Consider the following 25,596-nt stretch of genomic DNA (forward strand, 5'->3'; position numbering starts at 1 on the left):
GACACGAATTTCTGCTGTCATATTTTAATGAGTATCTACCATATTAAACTTGTAGCACATACACCCACGCAGCGCACTCAGATGCTTGAAGCCTGGCAAGCAGTATCCCCCAAGGACGATGTGCCTGCTTCTCTGCTTGTCTGTACGATTCAGTAGCTTCTTATATTACGTTACTGCAATGTCTTTTAACACAGAAGGAGGGACATGGAATATCTGCTCCTAATATAAAGAGGGTAAATGGTTTGTCACTCACTTCTTACCGGTCTTAATTGCAAACCTTGGACAAAATGTAATCATTTCTTATGAGTCCAAGTCATATAAGACAGTAGCAATCGGCAAAAATAATACTATATATTATTGGATGTTGTTTGAACATGGATTATCTGTCCTGCTCTAATCTATAAATAAAACAAAGTAACACAAAAATCAGCTCACTAGGTATATTTGATTGACGGTGCGATGCACGGAGGCTCCACACCGCCTTCTGGGCAATCATAGTAGCAAAAATGAATGGATTCCAGCAACCGCAGAACCATCGAGGGAAGTTAAAACATACCCTTTATTCCAATGTAAAATGGTAATATTAAAAACAACAAAGACATCAAAACAACATTGGGTCTACGCGTTTCAAGCTTTAGGCTCTTAGTCCTGACCATCAGGATTAAGAGGCTAGAGCTCAAAATGCATAGACCCAGTGTCGTTTATGTGGTTTCATAGTTTTTAACATTACCATTTTAATACTGGACAAAAAGGTATGTTTTAACTTCACTCCATGGTTCTGCGGGTGCTGTAATCCATCCATTTTCTGCTACTCAAATTCACGAGCAAAAGTGTAACAATGTTTTGAACCTTTGACTTTCAGGCTCCATATCTCACCATCCACTAGAGCTTTGAGTATGAGATGACCTTCATTGTTAGACAATTATTGTGGCTATCTCATACATAAATTTGGCTTGCCACTATTTAGTATCTTATTAGTTATACAGATTCTTGTTATGTCACTGCATTGTTACGGTTTTGCTGCTTGTGGTGGAAAAATCTTTTTCTCCCTGTATGCTACAAATTACAACCTGTTCTCACATTCCCTAATAGCTCAGTGTGTTGTTAGGTTGATTTCCAAGTGAAGGTCTCTCATTTGAAACAAGGAGCAGCCATGAAGAAGATTTCCCAAGAAAAGAGAAACAGCATCATCCAGCTCATAAACAGTGGTCTCTCAGCCAAGAAAATGGCCAAACTGCATCATGTGAGGCTATGACAGTTGGAAGAGTTGGAAATTAAGTCCGTCCATCCATTCAAAAGCCAAGAGGTGACATCGACGCAAAATGTCTGAGTCCAGAAGTCGGCTCATCACAAGGTCTATCAGTTCTAGCGCGACAAACACGGCAGTGGAGGCGGCTCATATGCTTCATAATAGTGAGGTCAGAGACATCCATGCAAACACTGTGATAAGCACCTTACACATGTCTGTAATGGTGGCCCGAAAAAACCTCAACTTCAATATCATCATAAAAAGTCTCGGTTTCGAGTTTTAAAAAAAGAAAGAAAAGTGGACAGAAGAAGATTGGAAACGTGTGATTTGAAATTATGAGACAAGAGTCAATAGACTAGGCTCTGATGGGTGCAAATGGGTCCGAAAGAAACAAGGGAAAAATAGGGCTAATGAGTCATAGAATCGTAAAGTTGGAAGGGACCTCAAGGGCCATCGGATCGAGAAATCGAATCGAGAAATTGAAGAAACTGTTAAAATCGATGGAGGAAGCCTGATGATCTGGGGTTGTTTCACAGTCAATGGCATTGGATATTTGACCAGGATCAATGGTGGTCTCAATGCTGAGCTATATGTGAGTATCCTGCAACATGAGTTACTTCATACACTCAAGTGCTATGGGCATGAAAAGGTCGTTCCATCAGAACAAGGACCAGTAACATACAACGAGATTGGCAAAGAAAAAGTTCATTGACAATGAAGTAAAGGTGCTGGATTGGCCCCTTGGTCCTCAGACCTCAATCCAATCCAACATTCAAAACATGCTTGAATCTGATCGGAAGCATGCCTAGAAGGATTCAGGCAGTTTTGAAAACCAAAGGTGGATTTACAAAATACTAAAAAAATAATAAAAATTCAAATTTAGATTTTTAGGTGCAAAATAGTAACAATGTAGTCACATAACAAGAATTTGCATAACTAATCATATGCTAAATAGTTGAAAGTCAAATTTATGTATGAGGTAGACAAGATGATTGTTATTAAAATGAAGGTAGTCTCACGCTCACTGCTGCAGTGGATGGCAAGATATGAAGCCTGAAAGTCAAAAGTTCAAAACATTGTTACCCTTTTGATCATGATCTTTATGCAGGACAATGCTCCATCATATGCATCAAAGTCTCCACTGCTCGGCTGCTAGTAAAAGCCTCTAAGATGACATGGTCCTGTCCTCACCTGCCCTAACCCTATTGAGAACTTGTGGCCCATTTTTAAACTAGATATTTACAGTAAAGAAAAACAGTCACTTCTCCTTTCTGAGCAGTGTCTGGAACTCTGTGATTGGTGAGACCCAAAAAGTTGTCTGTCAACAGATGAAGAAATGTAGACTCAAGGAATGGAAGGCTTAAGACCGAGTGAACAGAAAGAGGGTCTTTCTTTCTTTCTTTCTTTCTTTCTTTCTTTCCTTTCTTTCTTTCTTTCTTTCTTTCTTTCTTTCTTTCTTTCTTTCTTTCTTTCTTTCTTTCTTTCTTTCTTTCTTTCGTTCTTTCTTGTCTGTCTAGATAGCTATCTACTTACTAATAAAATCCCAGCAGCATAGTGCTTGCCTATACCCAAAATAGCCCTAGATCTACACATATGGTAAATCAGAATTTGGTAGCTAAAGACAAGTTGCATCATGTATAGCCAATAAAAGTAATAACCATTTAGTACAAGTTGTGAGGAGTCACTCACTTCTGCTAGCACTTGAGATAGCCACAGGCAATGGGTAGTTGATTAAATCAGAAGATTTATATTACTCATAACTCTTTCAGAATAAACACACTGAAAAACAGCCTTGTCTTGGCACAAAAGAACAAAATAAACACAACAGTCCATATATGTCTTCAAGAGGAACCTCAAGACCCACCTCTTCCAACAAGCCTACAACCTACAATAGCCCTCAGCCCAGTAGACCACTGCGCAACCAGCTCTGTCCTCACCTATTGTACCATCACCCATTCCCTGTAGACTGTGAGCCCTCGCGGGCAGGGTCCTCTCTCCTCCTATACCAGTCTGTCTTGTACTGTTAATGATTGTTGTACGTATACCCTCTTTCACTTGTAAAGCGCCATGGAATAAATGGCGCTATAATAATAAATAATAATAATAATAATAATAATAATAATAATATGTCCTCCGCAAATTTCTCAGACCTAGTCAGACTCAAGAAGAGCTGATGAGACCAAAGGTGTTTCCACCCTTACTTCTATTCACTAAATGAGGCATCTGGAGTTCATTTTACAGCCAGTTCCAAGTCCTGAAACTGGAGGTATGGGAATGGTCAGACCCACCCAGCTCTTTGGCCATTCTAATACCTGGACCCCAAATCTGGGTCATTAAAAAAAAACCTCTTAGCACTATATATGCTGCAGTCTGCTTCTCCAGGTCCTACATCACCAAGACTGGCCACATCGGTGATGCATACTATCACAAGGAGGTTTTTGCAAGCTTCACTGACTGTTATGGTGGCTTTAGGATCTGGGGAAACCTCAGATTCTTTTACTCTGCTTGTGTAGATGGGGTAGGCTCACCCCTTCACGTGTTGCCGACACAGTGATGTCCTTTGTAATATGTAAATGCCTTGCTTGTGTAATTTTGCCACCAGATGGAAGTGTTGCAGCACAGTTGTCCTGGCATCTGGGTAGGCAGGGAGAGACTAGTAGGAGTATAGGGGTCTATAAGAGAGAGACAATGGGGACGGGATAGGAGAATCCCTGGGAAGATATACGAGTAATACCCCACCATGAAGATTCTGATCCTATGGGTTGCCCCTGCGGCCCTGACACATGGGATCCGGTCCAGATTGGTCAACCGCATCCCCCAAGGAGAGGGGTTTAGTCGTACAGTCAGGGGTCTGGCGTCCATTTCCTCTTGTTGCTAAAACTCAAAGAATTTGCTCTCAGGCAGAAGGGTATGGCTGGATGGACTGGGCATAGATGGAGAGCCCTGTCGTTACAGTCCTTCTTACGTTTTAGCATCCCCTGTGGGTGATGTGAAGTGGCCCATGACCCGCTTCCTGCCAGTGTGATGTGTAGTGATGAAAGAAGAGGCCTAGAGGTGAGAGAAAGTACACATGTGCCAGAAAGATGGACTGCTGCTAAATTATACAGTGTGTCCATCCATATCCTGTCCACCGCCATTAACTTGAGAACGGCGGCAGCTATAGGCATAGAAGTGGTGTCTAGGTATAGTGTAGTAGCCATGCGCTACGCAATGAAACCACCTATAGCGCCACCTGGTGGAAAACAACGGCGTTAGTATTTTTATCTCGAAAACGGAACGAGATAGAGAAAAAAAGTGAATTACAAAGTTGTAGGGCATCATCAATTCAATACGAATCGAAACCTTGCATACAGAAATGCTATGATATGAAACCCATGACCTTCCCCAAAACATTGAATGCTGGCCACGCATATGGCGCTCATTTAACTTTGATGCTCAAAGTGGCCACCGTCAGCTGCAATGCACATCTCAACTCTGGACAGCATACTGTATCTTGCTGCACATTGTGCAATATGGTAGGTAACACATTTGCACAAGCATCTGTGATACGTCGTCGTAGGTCCTGCAATGTTGGTGGAGGGGTCGCATACACCTGCTGTTTGATGTGACCTCACAGAAAGAAGTCCAATGGGGTCAGGTCAGGTGAGCGTGGAGGCCACTCCACACAGCCACCATACCCAATGACTTGTAGGAAGGTCTCCATGAGGTATCGCTTCACGTCTGCAGCCTTGTGTGCTTTACACGTTCTAATCATAGCATTTCTGTATGCAAGGTGTCGATTCGTATTGAATTTATGATGCCCTACAACTTTGTAATTCACTTTTTATCGCTATCTTGTTCCGTTTTCGAGATAAAAATGCTAACTCTGTTGTTTTTCACAAGGTGGCGCTATAGGTGGTTTCATTGCGTAGCGCATGGCTACTTTACTATAACTAGACACCACTTCTATGCCTATAGCTGACGCCATTCTCAAGTTAATGGCGGTGGACAGGATATGGGTGGACACACTGTATATGAGAGGAAAAAGGTGTAAGGAACCCCTATGGGAAGAGTACTGGTGCCGGCGGAGCACAGACCGAGATGATGCTGAAGATAAAGGAAAATAAAGTTGTTTTGTTTTGAGAAAAGAATCTGTTGCTGGACTTTATTTCCTGAGAACGTGAATGTGGTGTCGCCTGGAACTGATACGGAGTCCTCCTGTGTGTAGTGCGGCGCCTTGGAGGCGAGGTGTTAACGGACAGCTGTGCTGCGGCCTGTTGATCTCTGCTACCACGACAACAATCACTGCCTGCCCCATGCCCTCCACCACACCTGCTATCTTCTCTGATGTCTGTGATCAGCCCAGGGTGACTCGGCATCGACTCACAGATCTGTAGTTCATAGGTAGGCTAGCAAGAGTTACTCTCTGAGGGACTGCTTGTTAATATTTTTTAATCACATGCTATGGGAGAGCCAGTCATATTCACTCACTTCATGTATATGCTGGCTGGACACTTGCATTAGTGCCAGCTATAGCTAGACTATACTTGGCTTGGAATGGTGACTTTATCCAGGCTTACTGGTGGGTGTTATATTATTGCTGTGCGTGGTTGTGGTGTTAACCCTTGTTTGTGTACCGCCCATGTGCCAGCGGCCGAGCTGCTCGGATCCGGAGCCGCGGTGGCTCGAGGGGTCTCCGGACCCGGGGGGTTCGCGTGGACACTCGAATTCAAAAGAGAGGGGATAAGTATGTACAAGGGATGTGTACGTTTGTGACGCCACCCACGGTGCGTGGTCATGTAGGAGACCACCTCTGCTGTTGGGGAGCCCAGTGCCGATGGTGTAGCAGCAGGATGCTTAACCCCTCCGTGGGTAGGGGGTTTGTGCCCCGGGGCCTGTTGGGTGTTGGTGACTGGGGTGCCGTTGGGTAGAGGAAAAGGGACTTTTCAGTGTACTCACTCAGTCCAGGAATAATCACACCGACAGCTTGTAAACCAGAATTCTGAGCACCACTGCAGCATGGAGGGAGCACGCCTGGATCCGTGTCTTTGGTGTTGCTGTTAGCCTGTGGCCTTTTCCGTGGCACCTTCTCACTAGCTCACTAGTTGGACCCTCAAGCTTGAAACTTTTCGGGTCCCGTATGGCTAACGGAGTGAGCTTGCTTTCAGGGTTCACGCGTAGGATTTCTTTGGACTGTAATTTGGGAAAGTCCTATCCCATCGGTGCGCTAGTACCCCGATTTTAGAGCGGGTTGGCGATGAATCCTGAAGTCTTTACCCCTGTCAGGTAAATTACCGGGACGCGTGAAGCTACTTCCCGGCCTAGGGTCCACGTACCCAGTCGTGCTCTGGCCCCTGCCCAGTGATGGCTCAAGGCCGCCGGCTGCCCTCCTCAGCAGTCCGTACCCCTTGACGTGATCCCCTGCGACCGGGGTTCCAGCTCCTACCAGGCCCAGACCAATGTTTGCCACTTAGTAAACTTCATGAGCCTTGCTCCGGACCGGTAACCTCTCCCTCTCAGAGAGTCACCTTCCACCTCCTACTCCTCTCACTCCTGTTTCACTTCTCTGTCACTTTCCCCTACCAACCCCCAATGTGGACGGCCCTATTCCCTTCAAGCCCCCCAATGGTGTGTCTGGTGGGTTCGGTAAAAAGTGTTCCTAGGATTTTGACTGGCTAAGCTGTTAGCAACATCAAAGGACAAGGATCCATAAGCAAGGAGGAGTGGATACTGTGCAGAAGGGCAGATTGCACAATACCCTGCGACAACCTGATAGGCCAAGGCGTCACATTTGTCCTTTTGTTGCTGTCTTACTTTTCTTGCTTTTCACTTTGGTCTCTTAGGCTAGGTTCGCGCACTGCGTCTTTTTGACGCTGCGTTTTTGTGCGTTTTTGGCCGCTAAAAACGCACAAAAACACACCTGCGTCGAAAAAACGCATCAAAAAACGCATGCGTTTTTGCTGCGATTTGGTGCGTTTTTGGCTGCGTTTTGCTGCGTTTTTGATCTCTGCGTTTTGCTGCGTTTTTCAAATGCATTGCATGGGCGGAAAAACGCAGAATAACGCAGGAAAGAACTGACATGTCCATTTTTTTTTTTAACTCAAAAACGCAGGTAAAAAAAACAGATGTGTGCGGACAGCAAAAATGAAAACTCATAGACTTTGCTGGGGAAGCAAAGTCCTGCAGTTTTAAGGCCAAAAACGCACCCGAAAAACGCCGCGAAAAACGCACTGTGCGCACATAGCCTTACTGTTTATTCCTGAGAGTTTGCAGTATGTCTGAGTTTCTGGTATCCCTATCTGTCTCATCTATGTTTCCATAACACTGCCCCTTCCTTCCTTGGGTGGGGTGGAGACAGATTAGCTTTACTCAGGAGTATAGTAAGGCATGAGACTCTGGCATCTCCTCCATTAGGGGTAATTCAGTGTACAGGGATAGTTTATAGTTCCCTAGAGTGAGGAACAGCATAAGAGCCCTTGTCCCTCCCTATCTCACTATCACATTGTGACACTTAACTCACATCCAAGACCTGTCAAGCTGCAACCTTATAGGTTTTATAATTTTTTTAAGGTCTCAATAGGTTATAACATAAATAACAAACTATATTTAGTTTATAAACATTTCCACAATGAGAAAAGAGTACCCAACAATAAATGAAGTTTTAGACCACATGCATGCTCTGTGTATACTTACTCTGGAGATGCCAACGATTTGTTCGTCTGGGAGGAGGCTAATGTGCACAAAGCAAGACTCAAAGTTTCCATCTTCCTTTTTCTCCAGCAGATCTTTTCCTTGTATTAAAGAGACATGTAATGTATTGGAATTCACATCATAGTCCATAGTGACTTCAATCTGTCCCACCGTAAAGTCCGAGCCAAAGTTATTTCCAATAGACGAGATGGAGCTGAGAGAGTCAGTTGAGACGGATTTCCTTAACATCCCATAGGGAGCCATTTCCATGTCCCTGTTGATCAATTCCATTGGACCGAATTCATTAATACTTTCATAGGTATCATTGAGATTTGCCACCATTGCATTTCCCTGGACGGCTCTCTAGAGAAAAAAAACATCATAAAGTTTACGTGAAGAACTGAACTAGAACTTTGTGATCCAGATTGAAATACATAAAGGTTAATGCTGCCAAATACTGAATATCTCTCCTTCTTGAGAGAATCATTTTCTCTGAAGAGGAAGAATTTACAAGGAAGAGGGAGCTGATATTAAGCAGGCAGTTCTCTGGTGCGCACCACTTTTTAGGTGAAAGTGCTGGCCCAACACACTCAAGAGTTGGCCTAAAACAAAATAGAGGTCAACAGGTGCCAAATCTATCGAACAGCAAAAGAACCACTATGATAGATTTGGAACTTTTCTGTCGTCTACATCTATGGTGTCTAAATCTAAGAAAACAATATTAAATCTGTAAAACCTGTTTTGCCCAACAATGGCTTCAAGTCTCGAACAGGACAAGCTGTGGCCAAAGCCTTTGGGAGTCACCAAGATGTGAAACAGTGAGAATGATGTTGTGTTGGGGAGGAAGAGTAGGTGCAGAAACCAAGTTATCATGGGTCATTGACAGGTACCTGCCAGCTGATTCATGCTGCCCAAATGAAGGGTAACATGAATCAGAGCCTGACTGCTGGATTGCAAACAGTTGAATTTTCTTTATATTTTATGCTTTGAAGATCTGGGTGAGCTCTACACATCTCACTCTGAATAATTGACATGTCTATCCCATGTGTGTACATAAGGAGAGACCTGTCAATCACCTATAGCCGGCCAGGGGCAGCAACCGGAGCAGCTCTGAATCATGCTGCCTGTGGTTTGGACCGGATGAATCAGCTGACAGATTCCCTGTAAGATCCACAGTAAGTGGTCAGAAGGCCCAGGATTTATGTTTGTATTGTAATGTACGGCTTTTCTGGGTGTTACTATAATGAAACAAGGGAAGACACTAAAGAAAAGACAAGCGCAATAGTCTTATCTGTGAATAATGCAGTAATACGGAATTCACTGAGTGCTCACCTGGTGGGGGTAGTGTACAAGGAATACACTCGAAAATGTGGCTGCTATGGCCCCTTGGATTGTAGAAATGGTTAACAGGACCTGAAGGGTTAAAATCCACGCTGCTCATGGACAAGATGCGCAGGATGAGAAGAGGACAAGTATAATCCAAGTAGTTTATTAGGTCAACATGCTTTGAAGTATAAACTTCTTAGTCAGGACAAAAAACAGCTGTAACTATAGTAGTTTTTTTCAGCCTCAGGTGATTTTATTTCTCCATTTCCAGGTTTCTGTCCACCCATAAATTGGAGGGGTTTTTTTTTTACTCAATAAGAGACATTAGAGTATTCAGGGACCCAACAAAAAGAGGTCACTTTGGCATTGGCTGTTGGGCTCACATAAAACTGGCCATTTTTGTGTGCTTTCATAGCAGCAATGTATGTCTATATTCCCATATTCATTGTTACACATATCTTAGCACTGCAGTGTGCAACTGTCTCCCTTTTGTTACTGTTTCATGTTTAGTTTGCACCTGTTCACATTAGAAATGTAGGATGTGCCATCAGTCTTTTTCTGAGATTACAGGGTTATGCCTTCTGATTGAGCACTCCTTGTATTCAGCCTCAGGTCATTTTAATTTTTTATTTGCAGGTTCTGTCCACCCATAAATTGGAGGATTTTTAACCCAAAGAGAAACATTAGAGTAGGCAGGACCCAACAAAAAATGAGGTCACCTTGGCGTTGGCTGTTGGGCTCACATAAAACTGGCCATTTTTGTGTGCTAAGTATCTCAATTTTTACATATTTATCATAGCAGTAATGCATGTCTATATTCCCATATTGATTGTTCCACATATCTTAGCACTACAGTGTGCAACTGTCTCCTTTTTGTTACTATGTGTCATATTCAGTTTGCACCTGTTCACATTAGAAAGGTAGGATGTGCCATCAGTCTTTTTCTGAGATTCTAGTAGTCTGTCCTGAAAAAGTTTATACTTTGAAACGCGTTGACCTAATAAATTGCTTGGATTATACTTGTCCTCTTCACATCCTTTGTATCTTGTCCATCGGCAGCGCGTATTTTAACCTCTCATCTCCCGTTATCCAATATAAATGAAACAGGTTGCAGCTAATTTTTGAACCTAATCTGCTGTCTTGGGGTGAAAGTCTTCTATATGCTAAATAGGTATCTAAGAAAATGGGAACTGATCTCCCAAGTTTCCAGAATAAATACTGTATATCTTGTGCATATGCTATGTATAGCAGCTGTGCACAGATGGGAGTCTTGTTACCTGCATGCGTTGCAGCTATCTAAGCTTATCTCGCAGGACTTTGGCCTCCGCTAATAGATCATCATACATACTTTAATGGTTCATTATAGTAATTCCGTGTCCTGGCTGCCAGTCAATATTTGCGTCTTCATTTTGACAGCGGTAGACTGCTTATTATAGTGTGCATATTGCTTCCAGTCTGTAATATCATCTTAGAGTGCTTCTTTTTATAACACAGTGTTGGATTTATCTCTAGACATCACTAATGTATGCTATAATTTTACAGATAACCAGGACTAGGTCATTTACTTAGGAAGAAATAGCTGCATTATGTTCTGTACAGTTCATTTTTTTTTTTCATTCTCGGAAAAGTCACGGATATGTTTGATTTATCTAGCAAGATGCTGGGTCATAAAAACACATCCTCTTTCTTACTTTACAGTCCTTACTACTTATATATCTGCACTAAACTAAAAAGAAAATTCTATTGGTGCGGTGTGGAGAATAACTTAGCCAAAATGTTTAGCGTATTTTTTCACAATGTACTGTGACTGGCAGCGTAAATCAGACGGCGCGCACCATTCAATTCTATGAGTGTGTGGAAATAATCGTGTAATAATAGTGTCATTGGCATAATCTGCCGATTCTCTCGCATGGCAGAATCTACGGTTATGTTACCACAGCCTTAGGCCTCTCTCACATGTCCGTGAAAAACCACGCACGTTTTTCACGTTTGTGTCAGAGGTGCGTTTTGCCCTCCATGAGCCGTATTTATGGCACACGTGTGTTCTCCGTGTGTTATCCGTGATAACACATGGAGAATGAAACTTTCTGCTCACCTGTCCCTGCCGTCGCTGTCCGTGGTGCTGATCCTCCGCTGCTGCTGCTTCTGGCCTCAGTGAAGTGAATATTCAATTAACATAATAAGCGGCGGTCGGAAGCAAGTGACAGCAGCGGCAGAGACAGCAGGGCTGGAGAAGGTGAGTAAAGGTTTTTTTGTTTTTCTCACAGACACATGTCTTCTCTCCGGTGCGTGTCACACGGAACACATCCGTGTGGTCCGTTTGCATTACGTGTGACACATTTGCGTTCCGTGTGACACCCATGATGCCGGAGAGAAAACGGACATGTCTGCGTGAGAAACACACGGCCACACGTAAGTACGGAACGGACACACGTTCCATGCGCAAATACTTACGTGTGTCCAAAACCATAGGAATACCTAGGTCTACATGTGCACGTGTCTCCGGTACGTGAGAAAACTGCCAAACACGTACCGGAGGCACGTACGTGTGAAAGAGGCCTTAAAGTGGTTTTCCACTACTAGTCTTACGCTAGGTCATCCATATCAGATTAGTGGTGGTCTGACACCCAGCATCCTCACCAATCAGCTGTTACCAGCTCTACAGCGGCGGCATGTATACAATGTACATAGCTGATCTGCAATACCGATAATGACCACTATGCTGTCTCATAAAGTTGTGCCTTGTACACTGCCTACATCCAGGCCGCTACCAGAGCTCATTAACGCTGATTGGTCAAGAAGTTGGTTGTCAGACCCCTATCATCGTATATTGATGACCAATCCTAACAACAGCTTATCAATATCTTAGTAGTGGAAAACTCCTTTAATGCAGAATTTTATTGACCCTCATGCACAATGACACCACAAACTTTTTTTTTCTTTATTTTTCTCAATTGAAAACAAATAATTTTATTTAAACATAACATTAAAACATTAATACTTTAAATTTTTTCAGTTATTGAAAAAAAAATTTTTTGGACGACACCTTCCCTTTAATACCAGAGGGTGGAGTGGAGTTCCATCCGCGATTGTTAACCTGTTAAATCCTGCTTTCAAACTCTGACAGTGTGATTTAAGATGCGCCATAATGGGGTCACGCCATTTCAAGATCCCATCGGAGCACCCGTGATGTGATTACGGGTCAGTTATGCGTTGCTATGACAGTTGGGGGTCTAGTGAAGATGTTTGTGCTTGTCATTAAAGTCTGTGGCCAAGCTTCTGATATACAGTACAGACCAAAAGTTTGGACACACCTTCTCATCTCTAGAACAACTATTAAGAGGAGACTTTGTGCAGCAGGCCTTCATGGTAAAATAGCTGCTAGGAAACCACTGCTAAGCACAGGCAACAAGCAGAAGAGACTTGTTTGGGCTAAAGAACACAAGGAATGGACATTAGACCAGTGGAAATCTGTGCTTTGGTCTGATGAGTCCAAATTTGAGATCTTTGGATCCAACCACTGTGTCTTTGTAGAAAAGGTGAACGGATGGACTCTACATGCCTGGTTCCCACCGTGATGCATGGAGGAGGAGGTGTGATGGTGTGGGGGTGCTTTGCTGGCGACACTGTTGGGGATTTATTCAAAAATGAAGGCATACAGAACCAGCATGGCTACCACAGCATCTTGCAGCGGCATGCTATTCCATCCGGTTTGCGTTTAGTTGGACCATAATTTATTTTTCAACAGGATAATGACCCCAAACACACCTCCAGGCTGTGTAAGGGCTATTTGACTAAGAAGGAGAGTGATGTGGTGCTACGCCAGATGACCTGGCCTCCACAGTCACTAGACCTGAACCCAATCGAGATGGTTTGGGGTGAGCTGGACCTCAGAATGAAGGCAAAAGGGCCAACAAGTGCTAAGCATCTCTGGGAACTCCTTCAAGACTGTTGGAAAACCATTTCCGGTGACTACCTCTTGAAGCTCATCAAGAGAATGCCAAGAGTGTGCAAAGCAGTAATCAAAGCAAAAGGTGGCTACTTTGAAGAACCTAGAATATAAGGCATATTTTCAGTTGTTTCACACTTTTTTAAGTATTTCATTCCACATGTTTTAATTCATAGTTTTGATGCCTTCAATGTGAATCTACAATTTTTAGAGTTATGAAAATAAAGAAAACTCTTTGAATGAGGAGGTGTGTCCAAACTTTTGGTCTGTACTGTATACAGCCATTCTATGACATGGCTGTATATAGGAGAAGCAATCAGATGATCGCAATTTCAGGTCACCTAAGGGGACTATTAAAAACAGGGAAAAGTAATAAAAAAAAGTTTTAAAAAAATCTGAACCCCCCCCCAAAAAACCTAAAAGTCCCCCCCCCCCTTTTGTCCCATCTAATATATAAAGCTGAATGTGTGTGTATGTGTGTGTATGTCTGGGATTGGCATCTGCACCGTCGCAGCTACAGCCACAAAATTTTGCACACTCACACGTCTGGACCCCGAGAGCGTCATAGGCTATGTTGTGAGGTGAAATTTTAACCCCGTGCGTTCCAATTTACTAATCAATTTTGCACCTATCTACATAATGGGGAAAAAGTGAAACGAAAAGTGTATCCGCACTTTCGCATTTACAATCACGAAATTTTTCACAGACACCTCATGTGACCCAGGGAACATCGTAGACTATGTTTTGACAGGAAAATGTAACCCCACGTTTTACAGTTATGCTCCAAAAAACATGCCTCCATTAAAGTAAATAGAGCCTGGAACTACAGGTAATTAGTAGGAGCTGTGATTGGTTGCTATAGGAACAAAAGACATTCATAGTATAAGAACCTTATATGTGAGGTAATAAGATGTCGGTGGGAAAACAGATAGAGAGAGACAGAGAGTGACAGAGAGAGAGAGAGACAGAGAGACAGACAGAGAGACAGACAGGGAAAGAGACAGTGAGATAGAGACAGACAGGGAAAGAGACAGACAGAGACAAACGGTGAAATAGACAGACAGAGACAAACAGTGAAAGAGACAGAGACAGACGGTGAAAGAGACAGACAGAGACAGATGGGGAAAGAGACAGACAGAGACAAATGGTGAAAGAGACAGAGACAGACGGTGAAAGAGACAGACAGAGACAGACGGGAAAAGAGACAGACAGAGACAGACAGGGAAAGAGACAGACAGGGAAAGAGACAGACAGAGACAGACCTGGAAAGAGACAGACCTGGAAAGAGACAGATGGGGAAAGAGACAGATGGGGAAAGAGACAGACAGACATGCACACAGGGACAGAGACAGGCAGACAGGGAAGGAGGAGACAGCCAGAGAGACAGACAAAAATAGATGGGAAAAGACACAGAGCTTCATAGAGAAAGACAGGGAAAGAGACAGAGAAATAGAGAAAGACAAGGAAAGAGACAGACAGAGACAGGCAGACAGGGAAAGAGACAGACAGGAAAAGACACAGACAAAGAGACGGGGAGACAGACGGGAAAAGAGACAGACCTGGAAAGAGACAGATGGGGAAAGAAACAGAGAGATAGAGGCAGACAAAGAAAGAGACAGAGACAGGCAGATGGGGAAAGAGACAGACGGGGAAAGAGACAGACGGAGAAAGAGACAGACAGGGAAAGAGACAGATGGGAAAAGAGACAGACGGGGAAAGAGAAAGATGGGGAAAGAGACAGATGGGGAAAGAGACAGACGGGGAAAGAGACAGACTGGGAAAGAGACAGACGGGGAAAGAGACAGATGGGGAAAGAGACAGAGACAGACGGGGAAAGAGACAGATGGAGAAAGAGACAGACGAGGAAAGAGGCAGACCTGGAAAAAGGCAGACCTGGAAAGAGGCAGACCTGGAAAGAGATAGACCTGGAAAGAGACACCTGAAAAGAGACAGACAGGGAAAGAGACAGATGAGGAAAGAGGCAGACCTGGAAAGAGGCAGACCTGGAAAGAGATACCTGAAAAGAGACAGACGGGGAAAGAGGCAGACCTGGAAAGAGAGACCTGAAAAGAGACAGATGAGGAAAGAGGCAGACCTGGAAAGAGGCAGACCTGGAAAGAGGCAGACCTGGACAGAGGCAGACCTGGAAAGAGACACCTGAAAAGAGACACCTGAAATGAGACAGACGGGGAAAGAGACAGACAGAGACAGACGGGGAAAGAGACAGACGGAGAAAGGGACAGACAGGGAAAGAGACAGACGGGGAAAGAGACAGACCTGGAAAGAGACAGACGGAGCACATTACTTGGCCAATTTAGTAAAATCTGTGTGGAATATCTGGGGTGTTGAAATATATGTTGTGAAATGCTTCTATTAGCTTAGTTTTTGCCTTTTAATAATTACATTTCTATTTGTTTTGTGGTTTTTGTGTGCAGAATACATTTTTGTTAATACATTCTATTTTGTTAACAGTAGTTATTAACCCGGGCGAAGCCGGGTAGTACAGCTAGTTAAAAATAAAAATAGTGAAAAACTAAACAAATAAATATGCAGTGTTGCCACGTTCAGAATATTCCAATCTATCAAAAAATAAAATTAATTAACCCAATGGTAAACACTGTAAACAAAAATAAAATTAAAAACGCCAAAATTAATTTTTTTTGGGTCACTGCAATGCCACAAAAAATGGTATAACACATGATCAAAACATCATATCTATCCCAAAATAATAGAAATAAAAATGTCGTCTTACTCCATAAAAAAGCCATCACAGAAAAATGAAAACCTTATGAGTTTAAAATAGTGACACAAACCCCCCATGTGACTTTCTGACAATTAATAGGGGTAGAGGAGACAGCCCTCCCAGTCGGAGGCAGCAGTGGTTGGGAACCCACCAAGTGAAATTTTGAGGCATATTCTACAAATATTTTCTCTGACATTTAACCAACAGAACTACTGTGTTTAGATCAAGGGATGTGCGGCAATGAGCTTACCTTCTTAACCTCTGAGTATGACGTTCCATATTTTTGCTTGAGATATCGATAGTCATAGTTGGGGAATGGAGAAGGAGATGGGTAGTTGCCTGATTTGTACAGTTTCCATAAATACAGACCCACTACTCCCAGCAAAGTGAGCGCACCAGCAATGTATATTCCGATTTCCCATCCAGGCGGGCTTGTGATGACTGCAAAACAAGTCCATAAAATACCTATGAAGAGTTTTATGTACAAGCATAAAGGACAAATAAAACTCCGCTGGCAGCAGTCAATGTGTAAAGCTCTCTGAATGGCATCTAAAGCTGCGCTCAGCATGTAGATTTTACAATATTCTGCATTACATTTAGTGTTTTTACAGTCTTCAGATCAGGAGACATTTCTATCAGCTTCAATCACAAGACAAGTTTCAACCCTATGGTTGTAGAATTTATCAGATCAATCGGTACCTCTCAAAATTAGACGGTTATTAATTTATGCCTGGTTTTAATATATACAGCAGATGAAATAAGGTTAGAACACGTCACCAATTTTCTAAGTACCGTAATTTTCATTTTATAAGGCGTACCGGATTATAAGATGCACCACAAATTTAGAATAATAAAAAGGTAAAACAAATATGTGGTCCATCTGATGGCGTCTTAACGGGGTGGCGGCAGCGGTCGTGCAGTGGGGACACAGGAGGCAGAGGCGGTGGTGGAGTAGGGCGATTCTGTGGGCAGTGAGGTGGGTGTTTCAGATGCTTGCTGCAGGCACTGTGAGGCAGAAACATCCAGAACCGGCCGGTGTTGCGGGCTTCAAAGAAATGGTGCAGATTATAAATATGGCTCAATGACGAGCCTAGATGTCATCTGCGCACGCGCCACCTGCAAGTGCCATTTTTCTTAAGTCGACTGCTGGGAGATCAATGGGCCGGAGGCGGCGCATGCACAGATGAGATCTTGAGCCAAGAGCTCCATCTACACCATTATTTGAAGCCCGCACTGCCAACATTTTCAGGATGGTCCCTGCCTCACCGCCCACAGTGAGCACCAGCACTGCCAATAGCACAGCACACAGCCTGCAGCATTGCTCCTGATTTCTGTGGCCATTCTCCACCACCCCCCGCTAAGCTATATTTGGTTTATAAGACGCATCCCTCATTTTCCTCCAAAACCTTTGGAGGAAAAGGGCATTTTATAATCCGAAAAACACAATAAATACTTTTCTAAAGGTGCTACTGACATAACATTCTTAGGAGATGTAAGTATCAACAAATCCAATCCACAGAGGCAAAAAGTAAAAAAGTCAAACCATAGATGCTCATAAATTATGTGGAATAATGAGAAATGACAGAAAAAAGTTTTGAACATATGCAGAAAGAGAGGTGCAAAAAGCCATTGAAAGTCATGACACCAGCTGAAGTCTATCAGTAATTAGAAAGCAGTCCTGCTACTTAGTGAAAAATAATATCAGTTGGTTCAACAGATGGCCTATAAAAGGTGTCTCATTACCATGGTGCAACACAAGAAACATCTCATGATGGGTAAAACTAGTGAGCTGTCTTAAGACCTTTGTATCCTTTTTGTTGCAAAACATACTGATGGCATTGGTTACAGAAGGATTTTTAAACTACTCCACTGAGCACTGTTTGTGCCATAATCCAGAAGTGGAAAGAACATAATTTCACCATAAGCCAGCCACGACCAGGTTCTCCTTACAAGATTTGAGAGAGAGAAGTGAAAAGAATTATCAGAAAGTTGTCCAAGAGCCAAGAACAACCTGTGAAGACCTACAGAAATACCTTGAATCAGCAGGTACAATTGTTTCAAAGAAAACAATAAGTAATGCACTCAAACTCGATGGCTTGTATGCACACTCCCCACTCAAAACAAGATTCCATGGCTGAACAAAAAGAATGTTCAAGCGCGTTTCAAGTTTACTCAACAACATTTAAACAAACCTGTGAAATACTGGGAGAATATAATTTGATCAGATTAGACCATAATAGAATTCTTTGGATGCCATAATTCACAGCATATTTGGGGGCCTAAAGGCAATGCATATCACCCCCAAAAACACCATACCAACACTGATGTTTGGAGGTGGGAACATTATGGTATGGTGCTGTTTTTCAGCACACCACACAGGCAAACTCCATTTAATCAAGGGATGGATGAATGGACACATGTACCGATATATAACTCTGCAGTCATCTACCAGGATGATGAAGATGAAACAGGGGTGAACATTTCAGCAAGAGAATGATCCAAAACACACAACCAAGGAAATTGGAAGTTACTCTCGCCTATGGTATCCTCTCCAACAGACCCTAGGCTTAACAGTTTCCCGACTTCTCAGGACAGGTGGAGATGGAGCGACCACAGTAGTAATACAATCCCCTGGCATAGCAATGTTCCTGTCATTGCCCAGTCAGCTTCACATGGTCAATAGCAAAAATACTCCGGCACACTGAGAGAAATATATGAGAGAAGTCCAAAATGGTGCTCAAAAAATTGTTTTTATTAATCTATATTCTTATAATATTCATTGTCCAACGTTTCAACCCGAAGGTTTTCTTCAAGGACTGATTTTTACAAAGAAAAGAAAAAAGAATATACATCGTCATACATATGCAATATACATGGATATTTTACAGGAAAGGAAGACATACATATTACATTAGTAAGATGAAAGACAAAAAAAGAAAGAGCTCTCCATAAGAATGTACATAGAGAGTTCCCATGGTAACAGAGATCACACTAATGAGGTATACAAAGTATGTTATATAACGTAACAAAGAGCAGAGATGGGTGACGTACCTATGTCAAATTAGAGTACATTTTTTGAATGAGTTTTCAGAGGAGCACTCAGGTGTATCAGGCATATACGGAAATTCTCATGTCAGAATTACGCTATGAGGGTAAAAAGTACATAGTGTCAATACATATCACTGGATTAAGTACAGGGGGGAAAAAAAGGGGGGGGAGGGGGATAGAGGGGTATCAAGGGCATACCTGTTGCAGTGTTTACTAGATGTCAAGTCATCGAGCAAAATAATAGGATATGGAGGGGAAAGGACCAAGTCCGTCTAATGAACCAAACCGGGAAATACATGACTACACAAAATGGTATAAGGTTACTGTGATGTGAGTATCATATGTTGGTCTACCTTGTGTGTACAGATAGGTGGACCTAAGGTCTGGAGTGTTATATTATTCACCAAAGAGGAGCCTTTGTGGGTCCGTATTTATGTTTCTGTAGCAATAAGAATAAACAGGTTAGTTAGATCCCACATGGGGTAGAAAGAGTACCACTACTAATAAACAGGTTCAATAGATCCCACATGGGGTAGAAAGAGTACCACTACTAATATGGACACCATGAAAAAAGGTCCCAAATGAATCAAATATTGTATGAATATTGTAATTACCATAAGCATTCAGGATAAATCCACAAGGGTCATGAATTGGCTGATAACAGAGAAAATGGAAAGGAGGGGTGGTTGGTTTATGAGCTCAAAACGTTATAGAAAAAAAGAGGGTGGATAGAGATACAGCATACCTCAAAGGATGACATTCATATTGAGAATGTCATGGAGTGTAGGTCGCCGGGGGTTCGGCGCCCCGCCCCGCGCATGCGCGGAAGGCAGAGCGCTCGCGTCGGCGCATAGTGAAGCCTGAGCGCGTGCGTATTGGGGCACACAGCCGGCGTGAGCCCCACGGGGCGGGGCGCCAGTATGACGCCGCGTCTCGTGAACGCGCGCAGGGCAGGGGACCCTGTGCACGCGCTACAGTATGCGTGAGCTAGAGCAGTGGGGGACAGTGTCACTATACAAACCTATGCTGGGGTGAACAATATAGTGAAGGTGACGTGCTAAAAAAATAGGTGCGATCAGGTGACATGGGAGACCTAAGGGTGAAAAAAGAACTCACGCTTGTCAGGGTCGGACATAATTCTTTCCACTCTTTTGTGTTGTGAGATGGGAAGAGCTTTTTTGGTATGAGCTGGATGACAGCTCGAGAAATGAAGGAGACTGTTCCTATCCGTCGATTTTACAAAAAGGTCGGTATCAATCCGGCCTCCGGGTGAGAGTTGTATAAGAGTGTCAAGGAAGCTAATGGAGTGTGGGTCATGATGTATGGTAAAAGTCAAGCCTTTTACCAAACGGGCTTGACTTTTACCATACATCATGACCCACGCTCCATTAGCTTCCTTGACACTCTTATACAACTCTCACCCGGAGGCCGGATTGATACCGACCTTTTTGTAAAATCGACGGATAGGAACAGTCTCCTTCATTTCTCGAGCTGTCATCCAGCTCATACCAAAAAAGCTCTTCCCATCTCACTACACAAAAGAGTGGAAAGAATTGTGTCCGACCCTGACAAGCGTGAGTTGAGACTCCAGGAAATGGGCTCTAAATTTATGTCCAGAGGCTATCCAGCCCAGATAGCTAACAACCGTGGGTCACGGTCTGATACAGTATGAGCCGAAACTCCCCGTCTGGGTGTGTTAACACCTACCACCCATTTTCACCGTTGATCAAAGGCATTATTGCGAAACATTGGCCACTATTACATACCTCATATCCCACAGTGTCCGAGTTCTCTCAGCCACCTTTATTTTGCTACAAGAGATCCAAGAACCTAAGAGACAACTTACAAAAACATGACCCCTGATACATTACCCTGAGCCTGCTTCAGACCTACACTCCATGACATTCTCAATATGAATGTCATCCTTTGAGGTATGCTGTATCTCTATCCACCCTCTTTTTTCTATAACGTTTTGAGCTCATAAACCAACCACCCCTCCTTTCTATTTTCTCTGTTATCAGCCAATTCATGACCCTTGTGGATTTATCCTGAATGCTTATGGTAATTACAATATTACATACAATATTTGATTCATTTGGGACCTTTTTTCATGGTGTCCATATTAGTAGTGGTACTCTTTCTACCCCATGTGGGATCCATTGTACTTGTTTATTGGTAGTGGTACTCTTTCTACCCCATGTGGGATCTAACTAACCTGTTTATTCTTATTGCTACAGTAACATAAATACGGACCCACAAAGGCTCCTCTTTGGTGAATAATATAACACTCCAGACCTTAGGTCCACCTATCTTTACACACAAGGTAGACCCACATATGATACTCACATCACAGTAACCTTATACCATTTTGTGTATTCATGTATTTCTCGGTTTGGTTCATTAGACGGACTTGGTCCTTTCCCCTCCATATCCTATTATTTTGCTCGATGACTTGACATCTAGTAAACACTGCAACAGGTATGCCCTTGATACCCCTCTATCCCCCTCCCCCCCTTTTTCCCCCCTGTACTTAATCCAGTGATATGTATTGACACTATGTACTTTTTACCCTCATAGCGTAATTTTGACATGAGAATTTCCGTATATGCCTGATACACCTGAGTGCTCCTCTGAAAACTCATTCAAAAAATGTACTCTAATTTGACATAGGTACGTCACCCATCTCTGCTCTTTGTTACGTTATATAACATACTTTGTATACCTCATTAGTGTGATCTCTGTTACCATGGGAACTCTCTATGTACATTCTTATGGAGAGCTCTTTCTTTTTTTGTCTTTCATCTTACTAATGTAATATGTATGTCTTCCTTTCCTGTAAAATATCCATGTATATTGCATATGTATGACGATGTATATTCTTTTTTCTTTTCTTTGTATGTGAAAAATCAGTCCTTGAAGAAAACCTTCGGGTTGAAACGTTGGACAATGAATATTATAAGAATATAGATTAATAAAAACAATTTTTTGAGCACCATTTTGGACTTCTCTCATACATTTCTCTCAGTGTGCCGGAGTATATTTGCTATTGTGTTGATTTTTTTCTCCAGAGCACCTATTGATACTAGTGGTCGAGCCAGATCTTTTTTGTACAAAAAAGCTTCACATGGTCAACCTGCATAGGTTCAGGAGTGGCTGCAGATGCAGAAGATGGGGAATGGGTGGTCTCTGGAAGGATGGTGGCAGTTCAATTGATCTCATCTCACACATCACCTCTCTGTTACATTCTTGAAACCTGAGATCGATCCAGATTGCAAGAGAAATAAGGTCATCAAGGGAGTTGGGACTTTACCCTTTTCTTGAACTTGTGGCAAAACGTGGAGGAACCCAGTTACTTAGATAAGAGCCGGGTCGCCTATAAAGAAACCCCATCGCAGCTGGAGGTGGATGAATTTCCCTTCTGTGCTTGTTAGTGATGAGGATGAGGTGGTGACCCATGCGGCCAACATCTCTGAGTTTGGGGTTTCAGGGGGGAATTTTTGGACTGCTCAGAGGGGAATTTGATAATGTTACCTTTCTAAACACAGTTGATCAGGAGGCGGGAGCCAAAACCATATACATTGTGGTAAATGGAGACTTGCTATAGCGGGTGACCAAGCTGAGAGGTGAAGTAATAGAGCAACTGTTGCTACCAGGGTCTAGGCATAGGGTGTTTGAGATGGCCCATTCTCATGTCTTGAATGGTCATTTGGGTGTAGAAAAATCCAAGAGCGGATCTGTCAGATGTTCTACTAATGTCACTGAGAGATTGTGAACTATTGCAGGTCCTCTGCAATCTGCCAGCTAGCCACTCTGGTCTCTCACTTCCGTAGTCCTCTAGCGCCATTAACGGTCATAGAGGTCCAGTTTGACCAAATTACAATAGATTTAGTGGGACCCTTGGTCAAGTCACCACGGGGCATCAATATAAACTAGTCGTCTTGGACTATGCAGCATGGTACCCAGTAAGGAACTCTTTCACTATAAGTATTGAATAGTAGATGGTCCATATCTTCCCCTGCATGGGACTGTCAAAGGAGATTTTGATGGACCAAGGGACAGCGAAAACAATGGTATACCATCCCCAGACAGTCTAGTTCAATAAAACCTTGAAGGCCATGCTCACAAAGGACATTAAGATGGCTGGAACTGGGATTGTCTACTGCCGTATCTGATGTTTTCCATTAGAAAAGTTTCCCAGGTCTCTACAGGGTTTTCTCTGTTCAAACTCTTCTATGGTTGCCATCCTCGGGGACTCTTAGGGGTACTTTGCACACTACGATATCGCAGGTGCGATGTCGGTGGAATCAAATCGAAAGTGACGCACATCCGGCGTCGCTGTCGATATCATAGTGTGTAAATCCTTTATGATACGATTAACGAGTGCAAAAGCGTTGTAATTGTATTATCGGTGTAGTGTCCGACATTTCTATAATGTAGCTGCAGCGACGGTACGATGTTGTTCCTCGTTCCCCTGCGGCAGCACACATCACCGTGTGTGGAGCCACAGGAGCGAGGAAAATCTCCTACCTGCGTCACCGCGGCTCACGCCGGCTATGCGGAAGGACGGAGGTGGGTGGGATGTTTACGTCCCGCTCATCTCCGCCCCTCCGCTTTTATTGGCCGCCTGCCGTGTGACGTCGCTGTGATGCTGCACGACCCGCCCCCTTAGTAAGGAGGCGGTTCGCCGGCCAGAGCAGGGCAGGTGAGTGCATGTGAAGCTGCCGTAGCGATCATGTTCGCTATGGCAGCAATCACAAGATATCGCTGCTGCGACGGGGGCGGGGACTATCGCACTCGGCATTGCAGCATCGGCTTGCGATGTCGTAGTGTGCAAAGTACCCCTTAGACATAGCGAAATAGGGAGACTGAGTGTTAGTAATGTTTCCCACCATGGAGAACAAGTTTCTGGCCAAATGGCAGGGGCCAAAAGAAGTGGTAGAAAAACTTGGGGAGGCAAACCATAAAGTCCTGGCAAGATAGAGTCTCAACCGGCTCCCCTATCTGGTGGCCAATCTCGATTCCGATATAGAGGATGTCATGGTGGCAGAAACACTGTCATTAACCAAGAAAAAACAGTGTTGAGAACTGCTTCAATGAAACTGAGACCTGTACGCAGATTGTGGAGAACAAAGTACTGATGGAACTGCATGTGCAAATAAACTTAAAGTCGTATTGTATCTAAAGTCTAAGGGGTACTTTACACGTTCCAACATCGCTAACATCGGCTAGCGATGTCGAGCGCGATAGCACCCGCCCCCGTCGTACATGCGATATCTGGTGATTGCTGCCGTAGCAAACATTATCGCTACGACAGCTTCACACGCACATACCTTGTCGGCGACATCGCTGTGACCGCCGAACAATCCCTCCTTCAAGGGGGAGGTGCGTTCGGCGTCACCGCGACGTCACCGTGACGTCACTAAACGGCCAGCCAATAGAAGCGGAGGGGCGGAGATGTGCAGGACATAACATCCCGCCCACCTTCTTCCTTCCTCATTGCCGGTGGACGCAGGTAAGGAGATGTTTGTCGTTCCTGCAGCTTCACACACAGCGATGTGTGGTGCTGCAGGAACGACAAACAACATCGTATCTGCAGCTGGAGCGACATTCTGAAAATGAACGACGTGACACAGATCAGCGATTTTTGACTGTTTTACGCTTGTTCATCGTCGCTCCTAGGATTTACACATTGCGATGACGCTACCGGCGCCGGCTGTGCGTCACAACAACCGTGACCCCGACGATATATCGGTAGCGATGTCGCAACGTGTAAAATACCCCTTAGAGTGGCTGATTCAGCCCCATAGTCATAGTGCCGAAACCCATTACATTCCAGAGGTTTTCAATGGGGTTCAGGTCTGGAGATTAGGCTGGCCATGACAGGGTTTTGATGTGCTGGTCCTTCATCCACACATTGATTGACCTATCTGTGTGGCATGGCACATTGTCCTGCTGGAAAAACCAGTCCTCAGAGTTGGGGAACATTGCCTGAACAGAAGTAAGCAACTGATAACCTTGTATGCGGCTTGATTCATACAGTACGTCCTTCGCAAAGTTGTTTGTTGAATTTTCTTTACTTCATTTTCAGCTTTGCCCAACACCTGGTCGTCTACTGGTTAGATAGAGACATGGAGAGGCGTACAAGCCACAGTGTCTTGCACTTATTGTGAAATGTGGTGGAGGATCGGTGATGATCTGGGGATGCTTAAGCAAAATACAAAATGTTTTGCTTGGAAATTTGGTGACATGTTGTCAGTAGTTTATAGAATAAAAGAACAATTTACATTTTTTGTTTCTGTTAACAGGTGACAAACTTCATAGGAGATTGTTTTGTGGGTTGAAGCCTATATTGGTAGCATTTTCTGGTATTTTGGATCAGTTCACATGCATCTGGTGCTCTATGCTGAGCACTTACGGTACATTGGGGTTACCATCTAAATATCTGAAACACATGATTCGGATGAAGCCCCTGATGGATCCATTCACTAATGAAGCATACGGAGTGACTCCAGACTCTGTTTGGTGTCTGTTAGTAGTATTATTATTATTATTATTATTTATTATTATAGCGCCATTTATTCCATGGCGCTTTACAAGTGAGAGAGGGTATAT

The 25,596-nt window shown here is 43.5% G+C and overlaps 1 protein-coding gene across 1 annotated transcript in view; it reads right to left on the minus strand.

The window, feature by feature from the left end:
- SYT12 (synaptotagmin 12) overlaps positions 1 to 25,596 on the minus strand; it is a 191,940-nt gene that overhangs the window by 105,874 nt on the left and 60,470 nt on the right. The window contains exons 3-4 of the mRNA XM_075325337.1: positions 16,187 to 16,377; positions 7,922 to 8,281 (exon numbers count right to left, since the gene is read on the minus strand). Coding sequence (XP_075181452.1) covers positions 7,922 to 8,281; positions 16,187 to 16,377 — 551 coding nt within the window. The remainder of the gene's footprint in view (positions 1 to 7,921; positions 8,282 to 16,186; positions 16,378 to 25,596) is intronic.

Source organism: Anomaloglossus baeobatrachus, chromosome 10 (assembly GCF_048569485.1).
Source record: "Anomaloglossus baeobatrachus isolate aAnoBae1 chromosome 10, aAnoBae1.hap1, whole genome shotgun sequence".
NCBI classification, from domain to species: Eukaryota; Metazoa; Chordata; class Amphibia; order Anura; family Aromobatidae; genus Anomaloglossus; species Anomaloglossus baeobatrachus.